The following is a 21,028-nucleotide window of genomic DNA, read 5'->3' as shown; positions in this document are numbered from 1 at the left end:
ACTACCATGCTCACCCCACAGGCAGGAGGCAGCTGGAGATGGATCATGAGTACAGGGCATGGGGAGCGGGAAGCCTTCATCAAGTCAACCCCCAAAGGCAAGGCAGCTGTGGTGCTGACGTAGGTTTAGGGCAAAATGTCATGATTGGGTTGAGTCTGAAAACAACTTGACACTCTCAGACTTGGTTCTGGTCAGCTGTGGTGTAGTTGGGTTTGGGTCAGGCTTTAAAAACACCTGAGCAGATCTCTACCACAGGGGTCTCCGCTCTCAGGACAGGGTGCTAGATGGAGGAGTTTGCACCCCAAGAGTCTGCCTAAGTGTCTGAGTGCTGTTTAGACTCCAGAGGCTTAAAACACCTGGGGTCCAATGACTGGATTCCCCCCACAGCAGTCTGGTGAGCCACCAGCCAGGGAGCCTGACCAGGTCTGTGACAAGAACAAATAGTTGCTCATCTCCTTAGTGCCTCAGTTAGAGGTCTGCTCAGGCCTAATTTTAAAGCCTGAGAGGTGCGGCAACCCTTCGGCATACTCACTCCGTAGCACAGAGTGCAGCAAGGTGGTGGTGGTGGCTGGCAGGAGGAGGAGATCATAGATGACCTGACCTAAGCCTGAGAGTCAGATCCCATTGGGTTCAGGCCCTACTTCTGCAGCCCTTAAGAAAGCCAGCCATGCAGAAGCAGTTCCTAATACACAGGCAGCAGCCCTATTGACCCTTTTCTCTGCTCCCATTTTAGTCATCCAGCTTATCTGTAAAAATACAGGTGGCCTGAGCCACTGGTAACACTTCATCTCCACCTTGAAGAGCAGTGTAGTCTTCTGGTGAATGGAGAGCAGGGAGTGTAGAAGAAAGAAGGAAAGAATTCATAGATTAGAGAACAGACCCAGAAACAGCAGGGGAGGGAAAGAGTGAAAGTGGACAAGAAAAGCAAAGGCAAGGTGAACACTAGGTGTGGGGAGGTGGTCAAAGTTGAGCTCCACTAAAAAGGTTTGTGAACCACCACCCTAGATTAATGAAACATTAAAGTTTCAAAATTAAAATGAAGTTAAGAAACGTATGTGTTAAAGTTTCCCGTAACAATGAGACAGCAGTTTCCCAGGTGGTCTTGAGGCTAAACCACAGGACTTGGCAGTCAAGAGATCAGAGTTCTATTCCACAGATTCATTGTGTGGCCTTGGTAAAATAATTTCCTCTGTCTGTACCTAAGTTTCCTTATCTCTGAAATAAGTAGAATGTTTACCTATCTCTCAGGATTGTTGTGGGGGTTAATTCATTGTTTGTAAAGGTGGGTGCTAAAGATGGACAAATTATTTTGAAGACTGGAAAAAAACCTAAGCTAGTACCAATTTTCTGGTACCTCCCGCTTTTCCAAGTGTTTTCAAGGACAGTTGTCAAGTGTCACCAATAAGAGGAAAGTAATTTTGATCTCTGTATCCTGCCTACTGGACCCATGTTCCATTGTACCCTGCCAAGAACCCACTCCTTAATGTTAAGCTGACAGAATTACAGGTACGTGATTTACCTGTGTACTTACTTTGTTGTTTTGAAAATCACTTCATCCCAGAGATCAATACACATGGATCAATTGTCAGCCCTCTCAAATGAATGTGTGGGCACCTGTGTCCTTCCATTCAGCTTGGAGGAGGAGGAGACTGAGACAAGGAGAAGCTGTAAACTTGTGAACTCCACACCCAGTTCCAAACATACTATATGCTCACTGTAAAGAATAAAAAAAAAATCACCACCTTCTGATGTTTTTATTATCATAAAGGATTATTAACCAATAACCCTTGGCGTGGCTGCTCCTAGGGCTCCTTTCCCTAATCCGTCTTCCCTCCAGAGGGCTACTTCCACCTTTCTTTAGATTCAGGTGATCTTTAATGAATCACAACTGCCTCAGTGAGATGGCAGCAATTAACCTATCAACAGGGTAGGGCAGTAGGAAAATCAGAGTCAGTCCTAGAGTAGGCCACCAGAGTTTCCATGCATCAGTGGCCTTAAACCGAGGAGCCAGTGCAATGGGTGCAGTGGTGACAGCAAATTTATCAGTTTATGCTGCTAAATTCAATGTTACAGGAATGCATCTTCAAGAGAGACCATGTGAGTAAGAAACTTTAAATCCAAAAAGAGTGAATGGCTTTTTGGATTTATCATAGAATTATAAAAATGTAGGGCTGGAAGGGACCTCAAGAGGTCACCTAGTCCAGCCCCCTGTGCCGAGGCAGGACCAAGTAAACCTAGACCCTCCCTGACAGATGTTCAACCTGTTCTTAAAAACTGTTTTTGGACAACTGTGTGTGTATTTATTCAGTGTGCTGTCCCAGCTCTGCAGAGCAAGCAGACCTTAATTGAACTGCTCAATAAATTTACAGACTCAGTTTTTAGCAAAGGCACCTGGCCAGGTTTATTTTTGATGAAGCACAGTAATAGCACCTGGCAGACTTTACAAGGATACTAAAACATGTATGTTTGTGACCATGGATGCAGCTCAGTCAATGACGGGACTTTTCACTGCTCCCTAGGCTGGCCAAAAATACTCCCTCTAAGATCCATCTTTATACCCCAATACAAACAAGTTAGTACTGCCCCTTTGACGTAGTTAGTTACTGCCCCATGACATTGCTAGTTATCACCCATCATCTTGTACGTGTTGGTTCAATTAAAACATTTTTATTATGTACTGTTATCTTGACCTTTTCTTTTAGGAGGGGTTGGTGTGTTCCTGTTATCCTTGGGGAATGTTTTTGTATTATCCTTGATATCGGATGTTCTGGTACCACTTGATATTGGGATGTGTTTGCATGAACACTCTGTGACTAGTTTCAGAGTAGCAGCCGTGTTAGTCTGTATTCGCAAAAAGAAAAGGAGTACTTGTGGCATCTTAGAGACTAACAAATTTATTTGAGCATAAGCTTTCGTGAGCTACAGCTCTCTTCATCGGATGCATTCAGTGACTAGCACTTCTTAAGAATGTGTTTTTCTGCAATATCAGCCCTGTTCTTGCCAAATTCTGTAAGCAGGTCCTGCCTCATACCAGGCCTCTGATACAAGGACTTATGTCTCAGGCTCAATTCCTACTACAACAGGGATTCCACAACCTCCCTTGGAAGCCTGTTCCAGTGCTTAACTATCCTTTTAGTTAGAAAATGTTTCCTAATAGCTAACCTAAATCTCCCTTGCTGCTGGTTAAACAGATTACTTCTTGTGCTACCTTCAGTGGACATGGAGAATAATTGATCACTATCCTCTTTATAGCAGCCCCTAACATATTGAAGATTGTTATCAGGTCCCCCCTCAGTCATCTTTTCTCAAGACTAAACATATCCAGGTTTTTTTAATCTTTCCCTATAGGTCAGGTTCGCTAAATCTTTTATCATTTTTGTAGATTTCCTCTGGACTCTCCAATTTGTCCACATCTTTCTTAAAGTATGCCACCCAGAACTGGACACAGAACTCCAGCTGAGGCCTCACCAGTGCCAAGTAGAGTGGGAAAATTACCTCCTGTGTCTGACATATAATATTCCTGCTAATGCACCCCAGAACGATATTAGCTTTTTGTTTTTCTGCAACTGGATCACAATGTTGACTCATACTCAATTTGTGATCCACTATAACGCCCAGATCCTCTTCAGCAGTACTACTGCCTGGCCATTTATTCCCCATTTTGTAGTTGTACACTTGATTTCTCCTTCTTAAGTGTAGTACCGTGCACTTACCTTTATTGAATTTCATCATGTTACGTGGGTCTGAAATCTCTTATTTGTCAAGGTCATTTTGAATTCCTATCCTGTCCTGGAAAGTGCTTGCAACCCATCCTAGCTTGGTGTCATCCACAGATTTTATAAGCATATTGTCCACTCCATTATCCAAGTCATTAATGAAAATATTGAATGGTACCAGACTAAAGACAGACTCCTGCTGGACCCCACTAGATACATTCCCGCAGTTTGTTAGTGAACCATTGATAACTACTGTTTGAATTTCGTCTTTCAACCAGTTGAGCTCCCTCCTTGTAATATTTCATCTAGACCTTGTTTCCCTAGTTTGTTTATGAGAATGTCACATGGGACTGTGTCAAAAGCCTTACTAAAATCCAAGATATATCACATCTGCAGCTTCCCTCCTATCTTCTAGGCCGGTAACCCTGCCAAAGAAGGAAATTAGCATGATTTGTTGTTGACAATTACTTATAACCCCATTATGCTTCAGGTGCTTCAAATTGATTGTTTAGTAATTTGTTCCAGTATCTTTCCAGCTATCAAAGTTAGGCTGACTTCTATAATTCTTTGGATCTTCTTCCCCCCCCTTTTAAAGATAGGTACTATGTTTGCCCTTCTCCAGTCCTCTGGGACTTTACCCATCCTCCATGAGTTCTCAAAGATAATCACTAGTGGTTCCAAGATTCATTCCGCTAGTTCCTTAAGTACCCGAGGTGAATTTGATCAGGCTCTGCTGATTTGAATGTATCTAATTTATCTAAATATTCTTTAATCCGTACTTTCCCTATTTTGGCTTCTGTTCCTTCCATCTTCTTGTTAATATTAATTGTGTTAAGTATCTGGTCAAAATGTATCTTTTTCTTTTTCCCTTTTTTTTTCAGTCAAGGTTGAAGCAAAATGGGCATTAAATGTGTCAGCCTTCTTGATGTCATCAGTAAGGCTGCAAATCTTTCACAGAGATCAAGGACCTCCATGACTTCTGCAACAGCTGGTGTGGCTGACCCTATGTCCGCCTGAGCAGCTGGAGCGGCACCAGGGCCAGCTGCACCAGCAGCTCCAGGCAGCTGGTCTGGGAGCAGCAGCGGCGCCCCAGGCTGTGCCCACAGCATGGAGCAGCGGTGGCGGGGGGACCCCAGGCCGCTACCAGCCCCTGGATCAGCAGCATCCCCCGGAATCCCCTCCCCCAGGGCTACAGGGCACAGTGACACAATCTCTCACTGGTCTGGATTGCCACCTAGAACATGACAATGTCACTGTATTGAAATCTACAGAGACTCTCTTTGCTCCCTCCCCCTTGCCTCTTCAGTCAGTAATGGTACCAGAGAAACTAGCTGTTTTATACAGCAAGACTTCCAGGTTTGTCAGATATCAGACCCCTCTCCCCCCCAGTATAAAGCCTAGAATTTCATGAGCAAAGAAACTGCATTTTCTGTCATTTAAAAAAAAAAAAAAAAAAAAAGCTCTGTACACATGTCTCTTCTTCCCACGCTTAAGGATGCATGTGCCCTCCTGATCTCGCTCTTTCCTAAGTGCCTATCACTGTGGTACCTATGTGCCCTGCTGGCCCTTTATGTGGTACCTATGTGCCCTGCTGGCCCTCTGTTGCGGGATACGTACTTTGCCTAGTGTTCTAGGGTGAAGGAGGGGGCTCTAAAGTGATTATTGTTTTTCTGATTGCCTGTCGAAGGGAATAGTGTGAAAGAAACAGCTTCTGTTTATTTTTAGGGTGCAGAAACTGTGAAAGGATTGTTGAAAATGGCCAAAGAAGCTGTGCCACGTAGTCGTTGGAAGGAGACCCCAGTGGTCCTGAAAGCTACAGCTGGACTGAGGCTGCTGCCAGAGCCCAAAGCCCAGGCTCTGCTCTCAGAGGTAACGTGAGAGATCTCTGTGCAAATAGTATGGTCCTCCTTACGGTACCTTTTGTAGCTCACTTCTCCATGCTCTCTACCATTACTTAGTCCCAACTGCGAAAAACAGCTGTAATTACATAATTACACTGTAATTCCAGTGTATGAGAACTCTGACCTTAAAACCCTCCTGCTGTGGCCCTATACCCCCCTGTCTTGATAGAGGCATAAAAGGTGGATGGAGAGGGGCCTAGTACACATCCTTCTTTCCTTCCTAGTGCCCTGAGGAGGAGGAGGAGAAAGCTTTGCCTAACACCACACATTCATGCTTTACTTCCTACTGGTCTGGGGAGAAAGGGGAAGCTTTGTCCAGCACCCCCAGTGGAGAGCAAGGCCCCAGGCCCAGAGAATCTAACCATCTCTCCTTTCCTCAGGTGAGAGAGGTCTTTGAGGAGTCACCCTTTCTGGTTCCAAATAACAGTGTTAGCATCATGGATGGATCTTCTGAAGGTGGGTCTTGGGAAGTTGGGTTCCAGAGTTATGTAGATGACACTATATGATCCAGAATGTAGAGAATCCTACCAGAGGAAACGTTTCTGTATGGCATTGGACGAACAGAAATCGAGTTGGTCCCTGCACCAAAGAGTTTAAAATCTGAAGAAGTGGTTTTTTACCCACAAAAGCTCATGCCCAAATAAATCTATTAGTCTTTAAGGTGCCACCAGACTCCTTGTTTTTGTGGATACAGACTAACGTGGCTATCCCCTGATACTTGACACCATGTGTTATTAAATATCTTCATGAATGATCTAGAAGATGGGGTAAAGACTCGTTAGTGAAATTTGCAGATGACACTAATTTTGGAAGCACTGCAAACCACTAATGAGGATATAGAAACAGCACTAATTAACCTGAGCGATATTAGAAAGCTTGGCGAATAATATAATTAAATTCATCTTGAAGAAATGCAGCTAATAGAGTAGCATAGAAACAGTCCGAAACACAGAGTTGCAGCAAAACCCAGAGAACCAGGAATGGCTGAAACAGACTATAGACTAGAGTGGGTAGCAAATTATACATGAGTCTGCAACATGATATAGCTGCAATAAAGGCCATTATAAAACTGGAGTAGGTATACAGAAGTCTCACATCACAGAATAGGGAGGTGAAAAATCTCTCTTTAAGTAGCGCTGATGAGACCCATCTGAAAGGTTACATTCAGTACTGAGCTCTTCATTACTACTTGAGCTGTGTGAATAACTGATTTTTTGGTTTGCTGGCAATTCCAAAAAGTTTTAAAAAATTGTTTGGGATCAACCTGAAAATGAACATTTTCAAAATGTAAGTGTATCAAAAAGTCGGGGGGGGGGGAAATGATTTGAAATATTTAATTTCCATTTTGAGCCTTTTCAAATAAAATTGAAGGAAATTTCAAAACCAAAAAATTAAAATTGGACAATCAAAAGGTTTTGTTTAAAAAATGTTGAAACATTTTGATTTTTTTTCAGATTTTTTTAAAAAGGTTTTTATTTTGACCAAAACAATGCAGCAAATTCAACATGAATTTGAGAACTCTTTCGGTCAACCCAAATCTGCATTCCCCCCTGCCCCCCCCAAAAAAAGTTGAAAAATTTTGCCCAGTACTAATTACCCCTAATATAGTAATAATTTGGGGAGTTCTGAAAATAGCAGAAAAAATAAAGGACCTATTTATGAGGAAAGATTGAAAGAGTCAATGCTGGTGTAAGAGACAATGAGCATGATCAGTCTGTAAGTATTTGAAGGAAGGACATAAATTATTAGTGCTATTCATAGTGTATTATTAGGGGTAATGGGATGTAGCCCTTGAGAGTGTGCTGTAGGGAACAGTATTGCATGCGCAGGGAGGAGGACTAGTGGGGCCTAGTAGAGCCTGCTATGGCCTTCATAGGTTTTTATTTTCTAAGTTCCCTCCTCAGACAGCATCTGTTTCAGCTGGAATCCCACAGCTGATGTACGCCCAATGCCAAAACGAAGCTCAGTGGCTAGACCAGGAGAGGAGGAGTTATTCATATTTTACTGGGTCTCACTAAGCAGATCCATGTTTTTTCAGATCTAATTGTAAATACAACAAAATTAAAATACAAAGAATGTGTATGCAGTTTTAAGGTTAGGAATTTAAATGCTCAAAAATCAGCTAACACCGAAGGTAAATTTACGTGTTATTTTATCTCAGTGACCGTTTGTGTATCGTTGTGATACAGAGCCCAATTCTTGTCTCCGCTCTAGATGCGCAGATGCCAAAAAGCCCTCTCCCCACTCCTCCTTTTGATCTTACATGACATGTCATTTTGTTATAGGTGTAAGTTAGATTGCGAGATGTTTGGGGCAGGGAACTTGTCTTATTTGTTTGTCTGAAAAGCACATATAATGTAATACAAACTCACAGATTGTATGAGGGTGCGTGAGGGGGCAGGAGGTAGAAGCAATTTCAGTTCCTCTTTTTTTCCTTGCAGGAGTTTTAGCCTGGATCACTGTGAACTTTCTGACAGGTAATTAACTGCTTGACTCACTGTTAGGCTTGAACTGGAAGGAATTTGGAGTTGGCTACCCTGTCTGTGCCTGCCCCCCTTGCCTGGCTTACTTTCCCTTTCCTCTCCACCATGGCAGCAGAGAGGGGGAAGAAAACAGGAGAAACTAGAAGAAAGAGCCTCTGTCCTGGCTGAGGGAAAATGGTAACGGCCGGATCAGTTCTCAGAATTTGTTAGAGCTGGAAGTATTTACTCTTCCCCTTCTGTACCGCGCCAAGAATCGGCTACAGATTGGGGGATTTATGCTCTCCTAGAGTCCGCTAGAGATGCGGGAGAGGATTTTATCCACATACAATTTTTGGATGTGTAGGGATTTCCCCCCCTTCTTCTCCATGGAACTGAAGCTGAAATCAGGAGGGAAGATCTCTCATCTCTGCCCTCAGTCCCTGCCGTGTGTCTGCCAGCCCTGTGGTAATGAGTTGCAGGAAGGGGGTCATCCTTTCAGTCCCCTTGTTTCTGCCTGACACCACCCCAGCATGTTCCAACATTATGTGAAGCTAATCTTCATCTGGCTATGGATCCTTCGGACCAAATCAGCCCCGGTACGGGTCTGTGATGCATTGATAACAGGATGGCTTAAGGATTTATGGGCAGTCTCTGAGTTAAGAGCAGCTATTCTGATCATGATATTGTCTGCAGGGCAGCTGTACAGCCAGAACCAGCAGACAGTTGGGACACTGGACCTGGGAGGAGCCTCAACCCAAATCACATTCCTGCCACGGTCTGAGGTGAGGAGTAGACACAAGCATGTGTGCTAGAGTTGCCATAACCATGGGTAATGGTGCCCAGGCACCCACGTGCTCTGAGGACTCACTTTTTCAGCACAGGCATCTGCATGCCATCTGCGAAGGTCAGTCTGCTTTTGTTCCCTTTAATATTGACAATGAAATTCAAATGACTGGTGCTTGTAAACAAAATATCCTGTTTAAGGAGAAAAGAAAAATGGATATAAACCAAAGAAAAGCAGCTTGTGTTGTCTAGGCCCAGGCTGGGAAGGCCTTGCTATCACGGGTTAGACTTTGTGTGTTACAAAAGGAAAAGGTTCCCAGGGATGTTTCTTGCATGTTAGAAGAAATTCTGAGTGGTGTTAAGAGAAAAGGAGGACTTGTGGCACCTTAGAGACTAACCAATTTATTTGAGCATAAGCTTTCGTGAGCTACAGCTCACTTCATCGGAGTGGTGTTAGTGTATCTTTCCTAATAGTCTGCCCTTTTGCTCAAGCAGTGAAGAGAAAGCACTGGGACAGGAACAGGTTGTGGGAGGCGGGATCACACGTGGGGAGAATGTGCAGAAAAGTCTGTGCTCACTCTCCTTCAAAGCCTGCAATGGAACCCAAAATCCCTGAGCTTCACCATTTCTGTACTGTCAGCAAATACCTGTGAAACTCACTGGCAAAGTATGTGTCTCATCCTCCTCTAGGGACAGAGGACAACAACTTACTCTTACCATTATTTACACTACTAGCTGAAATGGCAGAGGTCTGTGTGGTGAATCTGCAGGTTCCAAGCCTGCTGATGACTCATGGGGATGTCAGTATGATGGTACATGATGCAATTTATGGCTTTATTTTCCCCTGTTGGCTTTTTTAAGAGCAAAGAAATTACACATATAAAAACAACACTGAAAGAAGATTATTAAGGTTGCAAAGTCAAGTGCTAAAAAAATGCCAGAATTTAGACCCCTTGTGCATCTTTAATTTTATGATCACACATTATTTTTTCAACAGAACCCATTCCTCATTCTGTTTTTAAGTGCTTGACTTTGCAACCTTGATAATGTTCTTTTAATTTAGATTTTTTGTGTAATATAATTAATGACTCTTACAAATAATAATGCATCCTCACAAGGGGCAGAAGTAAGGCTGTATGGGCTATACTAATTTTGAGGGCTGGATAGGTGAAGCATTATGGGTGCTACCCCAATACCAAAATTATGAGTTATTTGTCATGGAGGATGGATAGCTCCATGTAGCCACATTGGATGAGTACAGTAAATTATCTCGCTGCCTATGTGAAAATTAGCAATAATATTATCACTAGGTTTGGGTATTTTTTTTATTTTTTGGGTTTTTGATTGAGTAATAGGGACTGAAAGATATACTGTTACTTAATTTTTAGGAAACCTTGGAGCAAACCCCTGTGGATTTTGTCACCTCATTTGAAATGTTCAATAGCACTTACAAGCTCTACACACACAGGTGAGGCGCAAGAAGCTGCCACTTCCACTGGAAAATCAGTCCTTTCACAGCCTGAGATCTGCCTAGGATGTACCATGTTGTCCCATAGTGAGTTGTTGAGCCCTGATCTTCTGACTAGGTTATCTGCTTGAAAACCATTTTGGAAAGTGTAATTCAGCTATCAAGACACAACCTGGTCAAAGGACTGGAAATGGGATACAGGACCTCTCGCATCCCAAGCCACCAATTCCAGAAAGGCTTGGCTTATTAGTCACGGAGAAGCTCATTGTATAAAAGTAATGTCCTTTGATCAGTTTTATCCTCTTGCTCTGTTATGAGGGTAAATAGAGGCACCTCACCCACCATCTTTAGGTTCTACATTTTGTGTATCAGTATGTAAGGGTCCATGGTGGTCTCTCCCCATCAGTCTCGGCGAGGGGGCCAGGCCCCCTCGCTACCACTTGGCTGCCCAACAAAGCTTAAGGGGGAACTAGCGCTTTCAGGGCTCTGAACCCAGTAGTCTGTGAGCTTCTGGGCAGGGCCAAGCAGTAAGCAGTCTATAAGGCTCTGGCCCTTAAGCAGGGCAGAGCAACAAGCCGTTTTAAACAGGGTCTGACCCAAGGTGTAGGGCAGAGCAATAGGCAGTTTTTCGCCTGGCCTCCTGGCTCAGGCAGATAAACACAAGCCTCTTGGCCTAAGGTGGGTAAGCGGCCACCCCAGGGGTGGGGCAGCCACAAGGGGTGGGAGACGGGGCCCACCTTTCTCTACCAGGTCCCAGCCCTGGGCCCTGACAGCGGTGGAGGGGTGTGCCACTGAGTCAGCGGGGATCCCACTTAAACACGCTGACCAGTATTCTGGCCATACAACCGGACTATTGTCTGGTGTCCCTGGGCTACTTCCTATGACCCCATTGCAGTCTCACGGGGTCCTCTGTCTTACCGGGGTTACACAGCCAGCGGCAGTCCAAGTAGCTCCTCTGTCCTCCCATCAGTTGGCCGACCTAGCAGTCCTTCTGGGTCCTTGGCGTTTCAGGGGTCGTCCTCAAGCGTAGGGCTCAGCAGTGGGCAGGATGCATCTATCTCCTTTGCCAGCTCCCCTCCAACTGAGCTGCAGGGCCCACCTTTTAAGCATCATGTCCCGCTCTTCTGCTTCTGGCTGGGAAGGCGGGGCTGGTCCGGCTCTGCCCACCCGGAGGTATATAGTGCTTCCTTCCCCCCAGCCCCTTACAGTCATGGCTGGGGTCCATGCCCCCTCGCTACACAGTATCATGTCCCTCTCTTGTTCCGCTCCTCTCAAAATTAAACAGCTCAGTCTTCTCGATCTCTCCTTTGCATAAAAGTGTGCCCAGGCCTCTAGCACTTTTGTCACCAACTTCTGAAATTGCTATTTCCTTTCTGAGATAGGGTGAATCGAACTAAGCCCAGGTCAGGGCATACCACTGAATGATATAACAACATTAAATTATTTTAAGAATTATTTTCTAACCTATACTTAGTGTATCCAAGCAGTTTATTTGCTTTTTTTGCCCACTGCTGCTATTGAGCAGGGGTGTTTATTAAGCGGTCAACAGTGACGCCCATTCAGTTTTCCCGTGTAATTTACAGTTAGTTTAAAACTCAGCCAAGTGTGACGAGTTAGTGATTTCAGTCCAGTCCTAGTGCACAAGAGGCCATTATCACAATTAGAAACTTTGTTAGTCGTCTTAGCTGATGTAATGAGTTCTGTGGTATTCTGTGGTGTCAAGTGTCCCAAGAATTGGTCCTGGAGTCTGTCTTTTTCTCTCTGGCCTGTATGACAAAATGCCTGTGGTCATTTTTCCTATTGTTTTACATTCCTTGTATCTTTACCCAAAGTATTTCTCCACTGCCCTCTTGGTTATCACATTATATTTTGTGGGCATCATAGATTAAAGTTGCCCAATTTCTGTTAGATCATCGTCTCCATCATTGTGTATGACTTAGGTCGTCTTGCTTATTTCCCATTTTCATTGCATTTGTTTGTAGAGATGTACACGCGTTAATGCTCCTTTTTACTTCGTTCTTCTGGTTCAGCAAGTCCCCTTCTTCTCTCTGATGCTTTTTATTTTAAATCTCAGAAATTCACACCAGATTTTTTGAGTTGCCCAAAAACTTCCTATTCTTCTTCTACCCACTTCCTGCCTAGTTTTAGATTTGCACACCATATGTGTGCTTTGTAACACCTTGTTTTTGCATTAGTCCGTTGGCACTTGGAATTCTTCTCCTGGCAGAGGGAGACCATCTAAGATGTAGAGGGGAATGTGGGATAGGAGGCACAGAAAGAGAATCTAGTTTGTGCATGCCATAGATCAAGGGCTGGCTGTGTGTGAGGCATGTCAGATGAGCCAGGGAAAACTGCAATGTTTTGTTTTGGGTTTTTTGCAGCTATTTGGGCTTTGGACTGAAAGCTGCCAGACTAGCAACGCTTGGAGCCCTGGAAATGCAAGGTATAGTCAGTTGAAATAACCATGTTAGATACTTAAAGAGGTGGGTGAAGTTAATTTTGTGCCAGCTGCCCCTTTCCCATGCTTTCCATCCTGTATCTTACCCTTTTCTCCATTTCCCAGGCAGTGATCTGCCCAGAAACGGAGAATAATATTTATTTCCCACTAACAGGTGAGAGGCCCAGCTGTGCTGCAGCTTGCAGGACCAAGGAGGGAGCGTATTCCAGAGTTCAGACTATTCCTCAATTCAGAATCAGTTTGTGCAGCATTTAACTTTTTAACCAAATCTTAATTTCCCCATGGACAAACTGTCAGGCATCTTGGGCTTTTCTCTCCTTCCTCTGGAGTAGTGATTGGGGGGAGGGGGAGCATTAGGAGGTTTCAGCCCTTTCTGACTTTCCTCTGGCTTCCTTGCAGCAGTGGATGGACAGATGTTCCGAAGTTCTTGTTTACCGAAGCGACTGGAGGCAGAGTGGCACTTTGGGGGAGTGAGATATCAATATGGTGGCAACAGAGAAGGTATATTAAGGAGGTTTTGTTTCTGGCAGAAGGTGATTTGAGTACCTTCCTTTTGTGGGATAAGCCTCAGACCCTAGGAAGAGGGTGTTTTTGGTCAACACACTTTCTGTGACCCTGTTGTTTGTGAGAATGTCAGTCAGTGCTTAGGGATATGGTCACAGAGCCAGTCACAAGTCCCTTGACATGGAAATCCCTTGATATAGCGCAGGAAAAATCTGAAGTGATCAGGCTCAGGGCAGCTGGCCCTATAGAAGTTGCCATTTCTCACTGCAAAATGCTGTAGATCTCTGGTAGGCAGTTTTGGATCTACTGGTCCCACTGAGGTAAAATTAGTGATTAATTCTGAGAGCTCATGGGATGGGTGAGGTCTCAGAAGACTGAAGAAGGGCAAACATTGTACCTATCCTTGAAAAGGGTAAAAAAAGGACCTGGGAAATTATAGACCTATCACCCTAACATCAATACCTGGAAAGATACAAAAAAAAAAATTTAAATAATCAATTTATAAGCACCTAGAGGATAATAAGGGGATAAGTAATAGCCAACATGGATTTGTCAAGAAGCAATTGTGCTAAATCGATCTAATATTCTTCTTTGACAGGGTAACTGGCCCAATGCATAAGGGGGACACAGTAGATGTGATTTATTTTAGTAAAGCTTTTTACACCATCACACCTGAGATGATCATAAGCAAACTAGGGAAATGTGGTCTAGATGAAAGTACTATAAAGTGGGTGCATGACTGCTTGAAAATCTGTACTCAGAATCATTATTGATGGATCATCGAACTGGGAGGACGTATCTAATGGGGTCCCGCATGGTTCTGTTCTGGGTTGGATACTATTCAGTATTTTCATTAATGACTTGGATAATAGAGTGGAGAGTGTGCTTATAAAATTTGAGGATGACACCAAACTGGGAGGAGTTGCAAGCACTTTGGAGGACAGGATTGGAATTCAAAAGGACCTTGATGAATTGGAGAATTGGTCTGAAATCAACAAGATGAAATTCAATAAAGACAAGTGCAAAGTACAAATGTAGGAAGGAAAAATCAAATGCACAATTACAAAATGGGGAATAACTGGTTAGGCAGTGGTCCTGCAGAAAAAGGATCTGGGGATTATAGTGGATCACAATGAGAGCTCTGCCTGCACTGTGGGAGCCCTGTGTGTGCACTGTGCAGCCTAGTCTCTGAAGGATTCATACACAGTTCTGCAAAAACACATGTGAGGTAAATAGTACCAGGTGACACAGTTGGGCCTGGGTCCTGGCTGAGTCCAAGTATGATGCTGGAGTAGAGAACGTGCATAAGAATGGCCATACTGGGTCAGACCAATGGTCCATATAGCCCAGTATCCTATCTTCCAATAGTGGCCAGTGCCAAGTGCTTCTGAGAGAACGAATAGAACAGGTAATCATCAAGTGATCCATCCATCCCGTCATCCACTCTCAGCTTCTGGCAAACAGAGCTAAGATCACTCAGAGCATGGTGTTGCATCCCTTCCCATCCTGGCTAATAGCCATTGATGGGCCTATCCTCCATGAACTTATTTAGTTCTTTTTTTAAACCCTGTTATAGTTTTGGCCTTCACAACATCCCCTGGCAAAGAGTTCCACAGGTTGACCGAGCATTGTGTGAAGAAATACTTCCTTTGGTTTGTTTTAAACTTGCTGCCTATTAATTTCATTGGGTGACTCTTAGGTCCTGTGTTATGTGAAGGAATAAATAACATTTTCCTATTCATTGTCTCCACAGAAGTCAAGATTTTGTAGACCTCTATCATATCCCCCTCTTAGTCATCTCTTTTCTAAGATGAACAGTCCCAGTCTTTTTAATCTCTCCTCATATGGAAGCTGTTCCATGCCCCTAATAATTTTTGCTTCCCTTCTCTGTACCTTTTCCAATTCCAGTATATCTTTTTTGAGATGGGGCAACCAGATCTGCATGCAGTATTCAAGATGTGGGCGATCATGGATTTATCATAATGCCTCTACATATTTTCTGTCTTGTTATCTAACCCTTTCCTAATGCCACTACACACTGAGCGGATGTGGTTTTTTTTTGGGGGGGGAGGGGTAGCTCAGTGGTTTGAGCATTGGCCTGCTAGGGTTGTGAGTTCAATCCTTTAGGGGGCCATTTAGGGATCTGGGGCCAAAAAAATTGGGGATTGGTCCTGCTTTGAGCAGGGGGTTGGACTAGATGACCTCTTGAGGTCCGTTTCAGCCCTGATATTCTATGATAAGTATCCACAATGACTCCACACTCTCTCTCTTGAGTGGTAACATTTAACTTAGACCCCATCATTTTGTATGTATAGTTGGGGATTATGTTTTCCAGTGCATTACTTTGCATTTATCAACATTGAATTTCATCTGCCATATTGTTGTCCAGTCGCCCAGTTTTGTGAGACCCCTTTGTAACTCTTCGCAGTCTGCTTTGGACTTAACTATCTTGAGTAATTTTGAATTGTCTGCAAATTTTGCCACCTCACTGTTTATCCCTTTTCCCAAATCTTTTATGAATATATTGAATAGTATTGGTCGCTGTACAGACCCCTGGGGGACACCACTATTTCTCTCTCTCTTCTGAAAACTGATGATTTTTTCCTACTGTTTCCTATCTTTTAACCATTTCCTGATCCATGAGAGGACCTTCCCTCTTATCCCATGACAGCTTACTTTACTTAAGAGCCTTTGGTGAGGGACCTTGTCAAAGGCTTTCTGAAATTCTAAGTATAATGTACTAAAAGTTGCTGAGATATTATGGAAGAGAACTTTCTCTTGGGTTTATATGTCCAAACTTCTCTCTCTCTCTCTCTCTCTCTCCCCTTCCCTCTCACCCTTTCTTATTTCTCCTTTGGACTCTGCTTTCTCTTTTGCTTTCCCATCAAATTGTCACTGGTTCCTCTACCTCCTGATCTGACTCTGTGGGTTCATTTTTGTGTGTTTGCCCTGGCAGGGGAAACAGGATTTGAGCCTTGCTATTCAGAAGTGGTGAAGGTCGTACAAGGGAAATTGCACAAGCCAGATGAGATTCGCAGAAGCTCCTTCTATGCCTTCTCCTATTATTACGATCGAGCTGTTGACACTGACCTGATAGGTAAATCAGCTTGTGATAGAGAGCTCTTGTGTGATGATGTGCATGTTCATTATCTAGGAGAGGGAAACTGAGGCATTGAGGTTACCTGGCATGAGGAGTGGGAAGAAGAGGCTGTGGGAAGATGGGCCACCTGTGTGGCTTTGATGGAGGATAGGAAGAAGCACACCCAGGGAACAAATATGGAGTTGAGTCCCCCCCAACACAGTTTGTCTTGGAGGACCTTTCCCAAACCTGAAGAGCAGCTCTGTGTGGCTCAAAGGTTCTCTCAGTCTCCAATAGAAGCTGGTCCAATAAAAGATATTGGTTCACCCACCTTGTCTCTCTAATATCCTGAGACTGACACGTCTACAACTATGCTGCATGCAGACTCTGTAGATAACGACTTTCACTTTCTTGTGTTCTACCCTCTGCAGCTCTGTGTCTTCTGTGCTGCAGCACTGCAGAACCTACCCTTTGCCTCAGTTATGCTCCAGAATTTAAGCTTTTGTTTGAGATTTTTTTTTTAAGACCTCTGATGGTGCTTTCTCATCTCTTACTTTTCAGATTATGAAAAAGGAGGAGCTCTAGAAGTGAGAGATTTTGAAAGGAAAGCTAAAGAAGGTAAATATTGTGAAACGTGAGAGGTATGGGAAAAGGAGACCATGGCAATATGTGCAATAATTATACACAGTACAGGACATGGGATTGATTTAAAAAATAAATACAAATCAGCTATGCCCAATTGCTCCCTCCATCCGTCCCTCGCTGCCCTGTCATGTATCCATTATCAGTTTACTCATTTCTTGTAATGCAGTAGAAGTAAGTCTTGAAGAGGAATTTGAAGACGGAAAGTATACTGGCCTTACAGTTCAGGGTGTGTGTTGCATTCATAAGGATCATTGTGGCAGGAAGTGGATCTACTGTATTAAAATCAAGAGGGACTTCTGGACTTCATGTCTGAGCTTAGCAGAATGATGACCCTTGTTAGTCCCACATCCCATCGCTTTTGAACTCGTTATTTCTCGAACAACCTGGACTCTCTTTGAATTCTGTTAAAGTTCACCTGGAAGCCACTTCTGCTTTTCACCCTCCTATGCGTGGATCCTCCAGTTTTCACATCCTATTATGAAAAAATATTTGAAGGGCCTGATTCATGTGTTTCCATCTGTTCATGAATCACCATCTTGAGACTTGAACTTGGTGTTTACAAAGCTAATGGCAGTGCAGTTTGAGTTGTCATGTTGTTCATTGCTCTATCCATCATTGAATATGGTGTTCCTGATAGCGACATTAGCCCAAAAAGCGAGATCCAAGACCTGCTGGCTGATCACCCCCATGTATGTTGTTCCATAAGAGTAAGGTGTTTCTGTGCCCACACACAGAATTTTTAACTAAAATGGGCTCTGATTGCCACTTTAATCCATCTATTAATTATCCATAATCCTCCCCAAATCACATTTGTGCTTCTCTTGCTCACCTCTGTAGTGGGCTGCGACTACATCTCAATTCTCCATAGTGGTGGACCACATAGTCAATTCTTGCTTGAGAGGAGGAAGAACTGTTACTTACCCAGAACAGCATCTCTGTGAGATGATGGCCTGTATGGGATTCACACTTCCCAGTTGTCTTAGTCTTTGCCATAGAATCTTGATTTAGTAGAAGGAATTAAGTGGTAGTAGGGGCCACATATGGCCCCTTTTATATCCTGGGGCTTGTACGTGGTGTTGAGGAGACTATAGCTGCTGGTTAGAAGGTTCCAAACTTGCATGCAGACCCAGAGCATATACATCTATACAGGAACTCCCAGCTTGAAGAACTACAACTGTGTGGTAAGTAGTCTTTCTGTCCACCGTGTGACCTTTTTAACCTGAAAATATCCAAGTCCACAATATGGAGGGAGGGATGGCAAGTCTTCAGTTGTGAATATGTCGTTTCTGAGTGGTACAGGTGGAAAACCTTCACAACTTGTATCAAAAACAACCTTAGGATTTATTATGGATTTGTTTTTTTAAAAAAGGAAAGTCATGGGCTGTGACCTTGTGACCAAGTTTCAGTCCGAAGAGAATTTTTATGAATTTTATGGTGATTTATAAACACACCAAGGTGCTTTTAAGGTGGAAATGAGACGTGTATAAAGAGGCCAGTGTGTAAGGAAGTGAAAGAGATGTGGTGAACTTACTGCATGTAAGATTGTAGGGTAAGTATATTTAATGGAACATATATTGGCCAGCAGTACATAAGCAATATAATTGTTGGCCTAGTTTGTTGTGATCAATAAGACCTTTGAATAACCCTTTTGGGAAGGGGTTTCTTTCTGGCTTACTAAATATCCTGTTGTTCAGTTTTTGGAATACCCCTGAATGTCCCTGATTTGGGTACAAAAGTCAAAGAAGATGTCATTGTGACCTGCCAAACGCAATCCGAGTAAACAAGGAAAATCTCTGTCAAATAGTAAGATTAATAGGTTTGTTACTGTTAATATGTAGATAAACATGTTCTATAGTATAGTGTGTAATGTGGAATTTCATATTTGGTCAAATATTTATTATATAGCAAATCACAAGAGGGAGGGTTGATAAAAGTAGGGAGTCCCCTTGGGTATAAAGAGTGTATTAAGACTTTGTGTACATGCAGCCAACGTATTGGCCTGTTACATCCTAGCTGATCACTGGGGTGTGGCATTCTGTACCTAGGCTGAAAAAAGGCTGTTCCTTAGATTTGGACTTGGAGTTAGCAGTGGTTATCTGCTTGGCTAGGTTCGTATATAACCTGTGTGCCTGGCTGGTGGTCTGTAATATCCTTACAGCTAAGAGAAGCGACTGCGCCCATTACAATTGCAGTGTAACTGTCTCCCAGCTATTGGACCTGTGAGGAATTAGCCAAAAGGAAAGGGTGGAAGGGTCAATCTCGAGGCCTCCATTTGGGCTAGCACTTAGTAACAACCTAAAATCACAAGGGAAAAATTCACTTAAGAAATGAGGTGTTAAGAGAGATGGTGGAATCTAAGTCATTGGGGGGGATTCCAGGTGAGAGGACTAGACAAGAATGATCTGGGTTGGTGTGTCCTTTGATGAAAGAGTAGGTAACCTAAGAGCTCACTTCTAGCTTTAATGTTCATCAAAAGCTGACTCAGCTTTCACTAGAGCTGTGTGAATGCTCTTGCTGAGTTAAGAGGTGTTCATAACGGTGTCCAAAGAAAACAAGAGAAGTACCTTGAACATAAAATACTAATGTGCTAATCCCTGGCACAGCTGGGCAGACTCAGATTCCCTGTACATGGAAGCGAAGGGTTTGTGCTCAGCACCTGTGCCATGGGCTCTGATTAGATGTGCTGTTTAGTCAAGTGTTCTACTAATGAATACCCTTCTGAGCCCTCTTTCTCTCTCTCTCCCCCCCCCAGTGTGTGATAACTTGGACAGGTACACCTCCGCCAGCCCTTTCCTGTGTATGGATCTCAGTTACATCACTGCATTACTAAAAGAAGGCTTTGGATTTGGGGATAACACACTCTTACAGGTGAGAGAAGCATTGCAAGGACCTAGCACGAGCTTTCCTGTATCTTGAGAGAAGATGATGCATTAACACTCTGGCTCATGGAATCTCACCTCTTCCCTCTACATACACAGTGGAGGGATGAGACAGGCTGCATTTCATAGAATCACTGCTTTGGCAAGGGACTGAATATAGCCACTGGCCTGTTGGTTATGGTGACCTAGAATTAAGTAACAAACTTCCAGACATTTGTCATTTCCTGGTGATCTTCTCAACTCAAATTTTACCCAAAATTTAGATTTTGTTTAATAATACAAGAAGTTCTCAAAACCTAACAGAACTAATTTCCTGATTTTAAAAAAATGTATTCAGTATAAATAGTTATGAACAAAAGCTTTCCTCTGCAGTATGTGCAACCCCAACATGGAAGCTCTGAGGACTCGACAGTATCAGTGGTGAAAATAAAATTAGACTTGAGAAATTCTCCTACTTTAACTTAACTTGGGTGCTGCTAGTCACATAGGGAAGGGAATGTATTTGATGTGCATATAAGCCAAAGGCTCTTGGCTTTTACTCTGCTCTGGACCCTTAAGTTCCTGTGGCTGTGCCTGCTTTGTACATGTCCTTTGTCATTTGCACTGAGGCACTTGCTGGCAGCTGCTCTTCCCTTGTAAGTAGCACAATACACCTTGCAGTTTCCCAGCACTCTACAAACTCCCAGAACAAATGCCCATTGGCAGAGCCCCTCCCGACCTTCCTTCCACTACCTAAACTGGACACGCAGGCCCAGCTGACTTTCTTCTTTTTGAACAGCTGCTTCCCTCTCTCCTTCTGGCCACGTGCATTCAAGCTCTTCCCAATTTCCTACCTTCCAGTTCTCAGCCACACGCTGGATGCTATTATCTGACATTTGTATATAGGGCTGTAGGTGTGGGTGGCACTGTGCAAAGAATAATTGCTGCCCCCCAAAACTTTCCAGTACAGATGATATGACAGGTCTTGCTGGAGAGAGAGAGATGACAATGAGTTAAGAAAAAAATTTAACTCTAATAAGGGAATGAGGCTGCTTGTTTCATAGTGGACGTTTTTATTAGATTGGTATAGGAGGGAGGGTTCAGGTGGAAGAAATGTAAGAAAGTGGCTGCAGAGGGATGTGAAAGAGGAGGAG

The 21,028-nt window shown here is 43.5% G+C and overlaps 1 protein-coding gene across 5 annotated transcripts in view; it reads left to right on the top strand.

Moving 5' to 3' along the window:
• Nucleotides 1-21,028, top strand: part of ENTPD5 (ectonucleoside triphosphate diphosphohydrolase 5 (inactive)) — a 38,608-nt gene that overhangs the window by 13,245 nt on the left and 4,335 nt on the right. For 4 of the 5 annotated variants that reach the window (XM_073349142.1, XM_073349144.1, XM_073349141.1 and 1 more), the window contains 10 exons: nt 5,442-5,585; nt 5,998-6,073; nt 8,059-8,094; nt 8,773-8,861; nt 10,251-10,330; nt 12,712-12,773; nt 13,188-13,289; nt 16,249-16,389; nt 16,933-16,989; nt 19,769-19,884. In XM_073349142.1, the coding sequence (XP_073205243.1) occupies nt 5,442-5,585; nt 5,998-6,073; nt 8,059-8,094; nt 8,773-8,861; nt 10,251-10,330; nt 12,712-12,773; nt 13,188-13,289; nt 16,249-16,389; nt 16,933-16,989; nt 19,769-19,884 (903 nt within the window). The remainder of the gene's footprint in view (nt 1-5,441; nt 5,586-5,997; nt 6,074-8,058; nt 8,095-8,772; nt 8,862-10,250; nt 10,331-12,711; nt 12,774-13,187; nt 13,290-16,248; nt 16,390-16,932; nt 16,990-19,768; nt 19,885-21,028) is intronic. The other variant, XM_073349145.1, reaches the window with a different exon arrangement.

The sequence above is a fragment of the Lepidochelys kempii genome, chromosome 6 (assembly GCF_965140265.1).
Source record: "Lepidochelys kempii isolate rLepKem1 chromosome 6, rLepKem1.hap2, whole genome shotgun sequence".
Lineage (NCBI taxonomy): Eukaryota > Metazoa > Chordata > Testudines > Cheloniidae > Lepidochelys > Lepidochelys kempii.
Note: the sequence above shows the minus strand (reverse complement) of the source record. Positions and strands in the feature narration are given on the sequence as shown.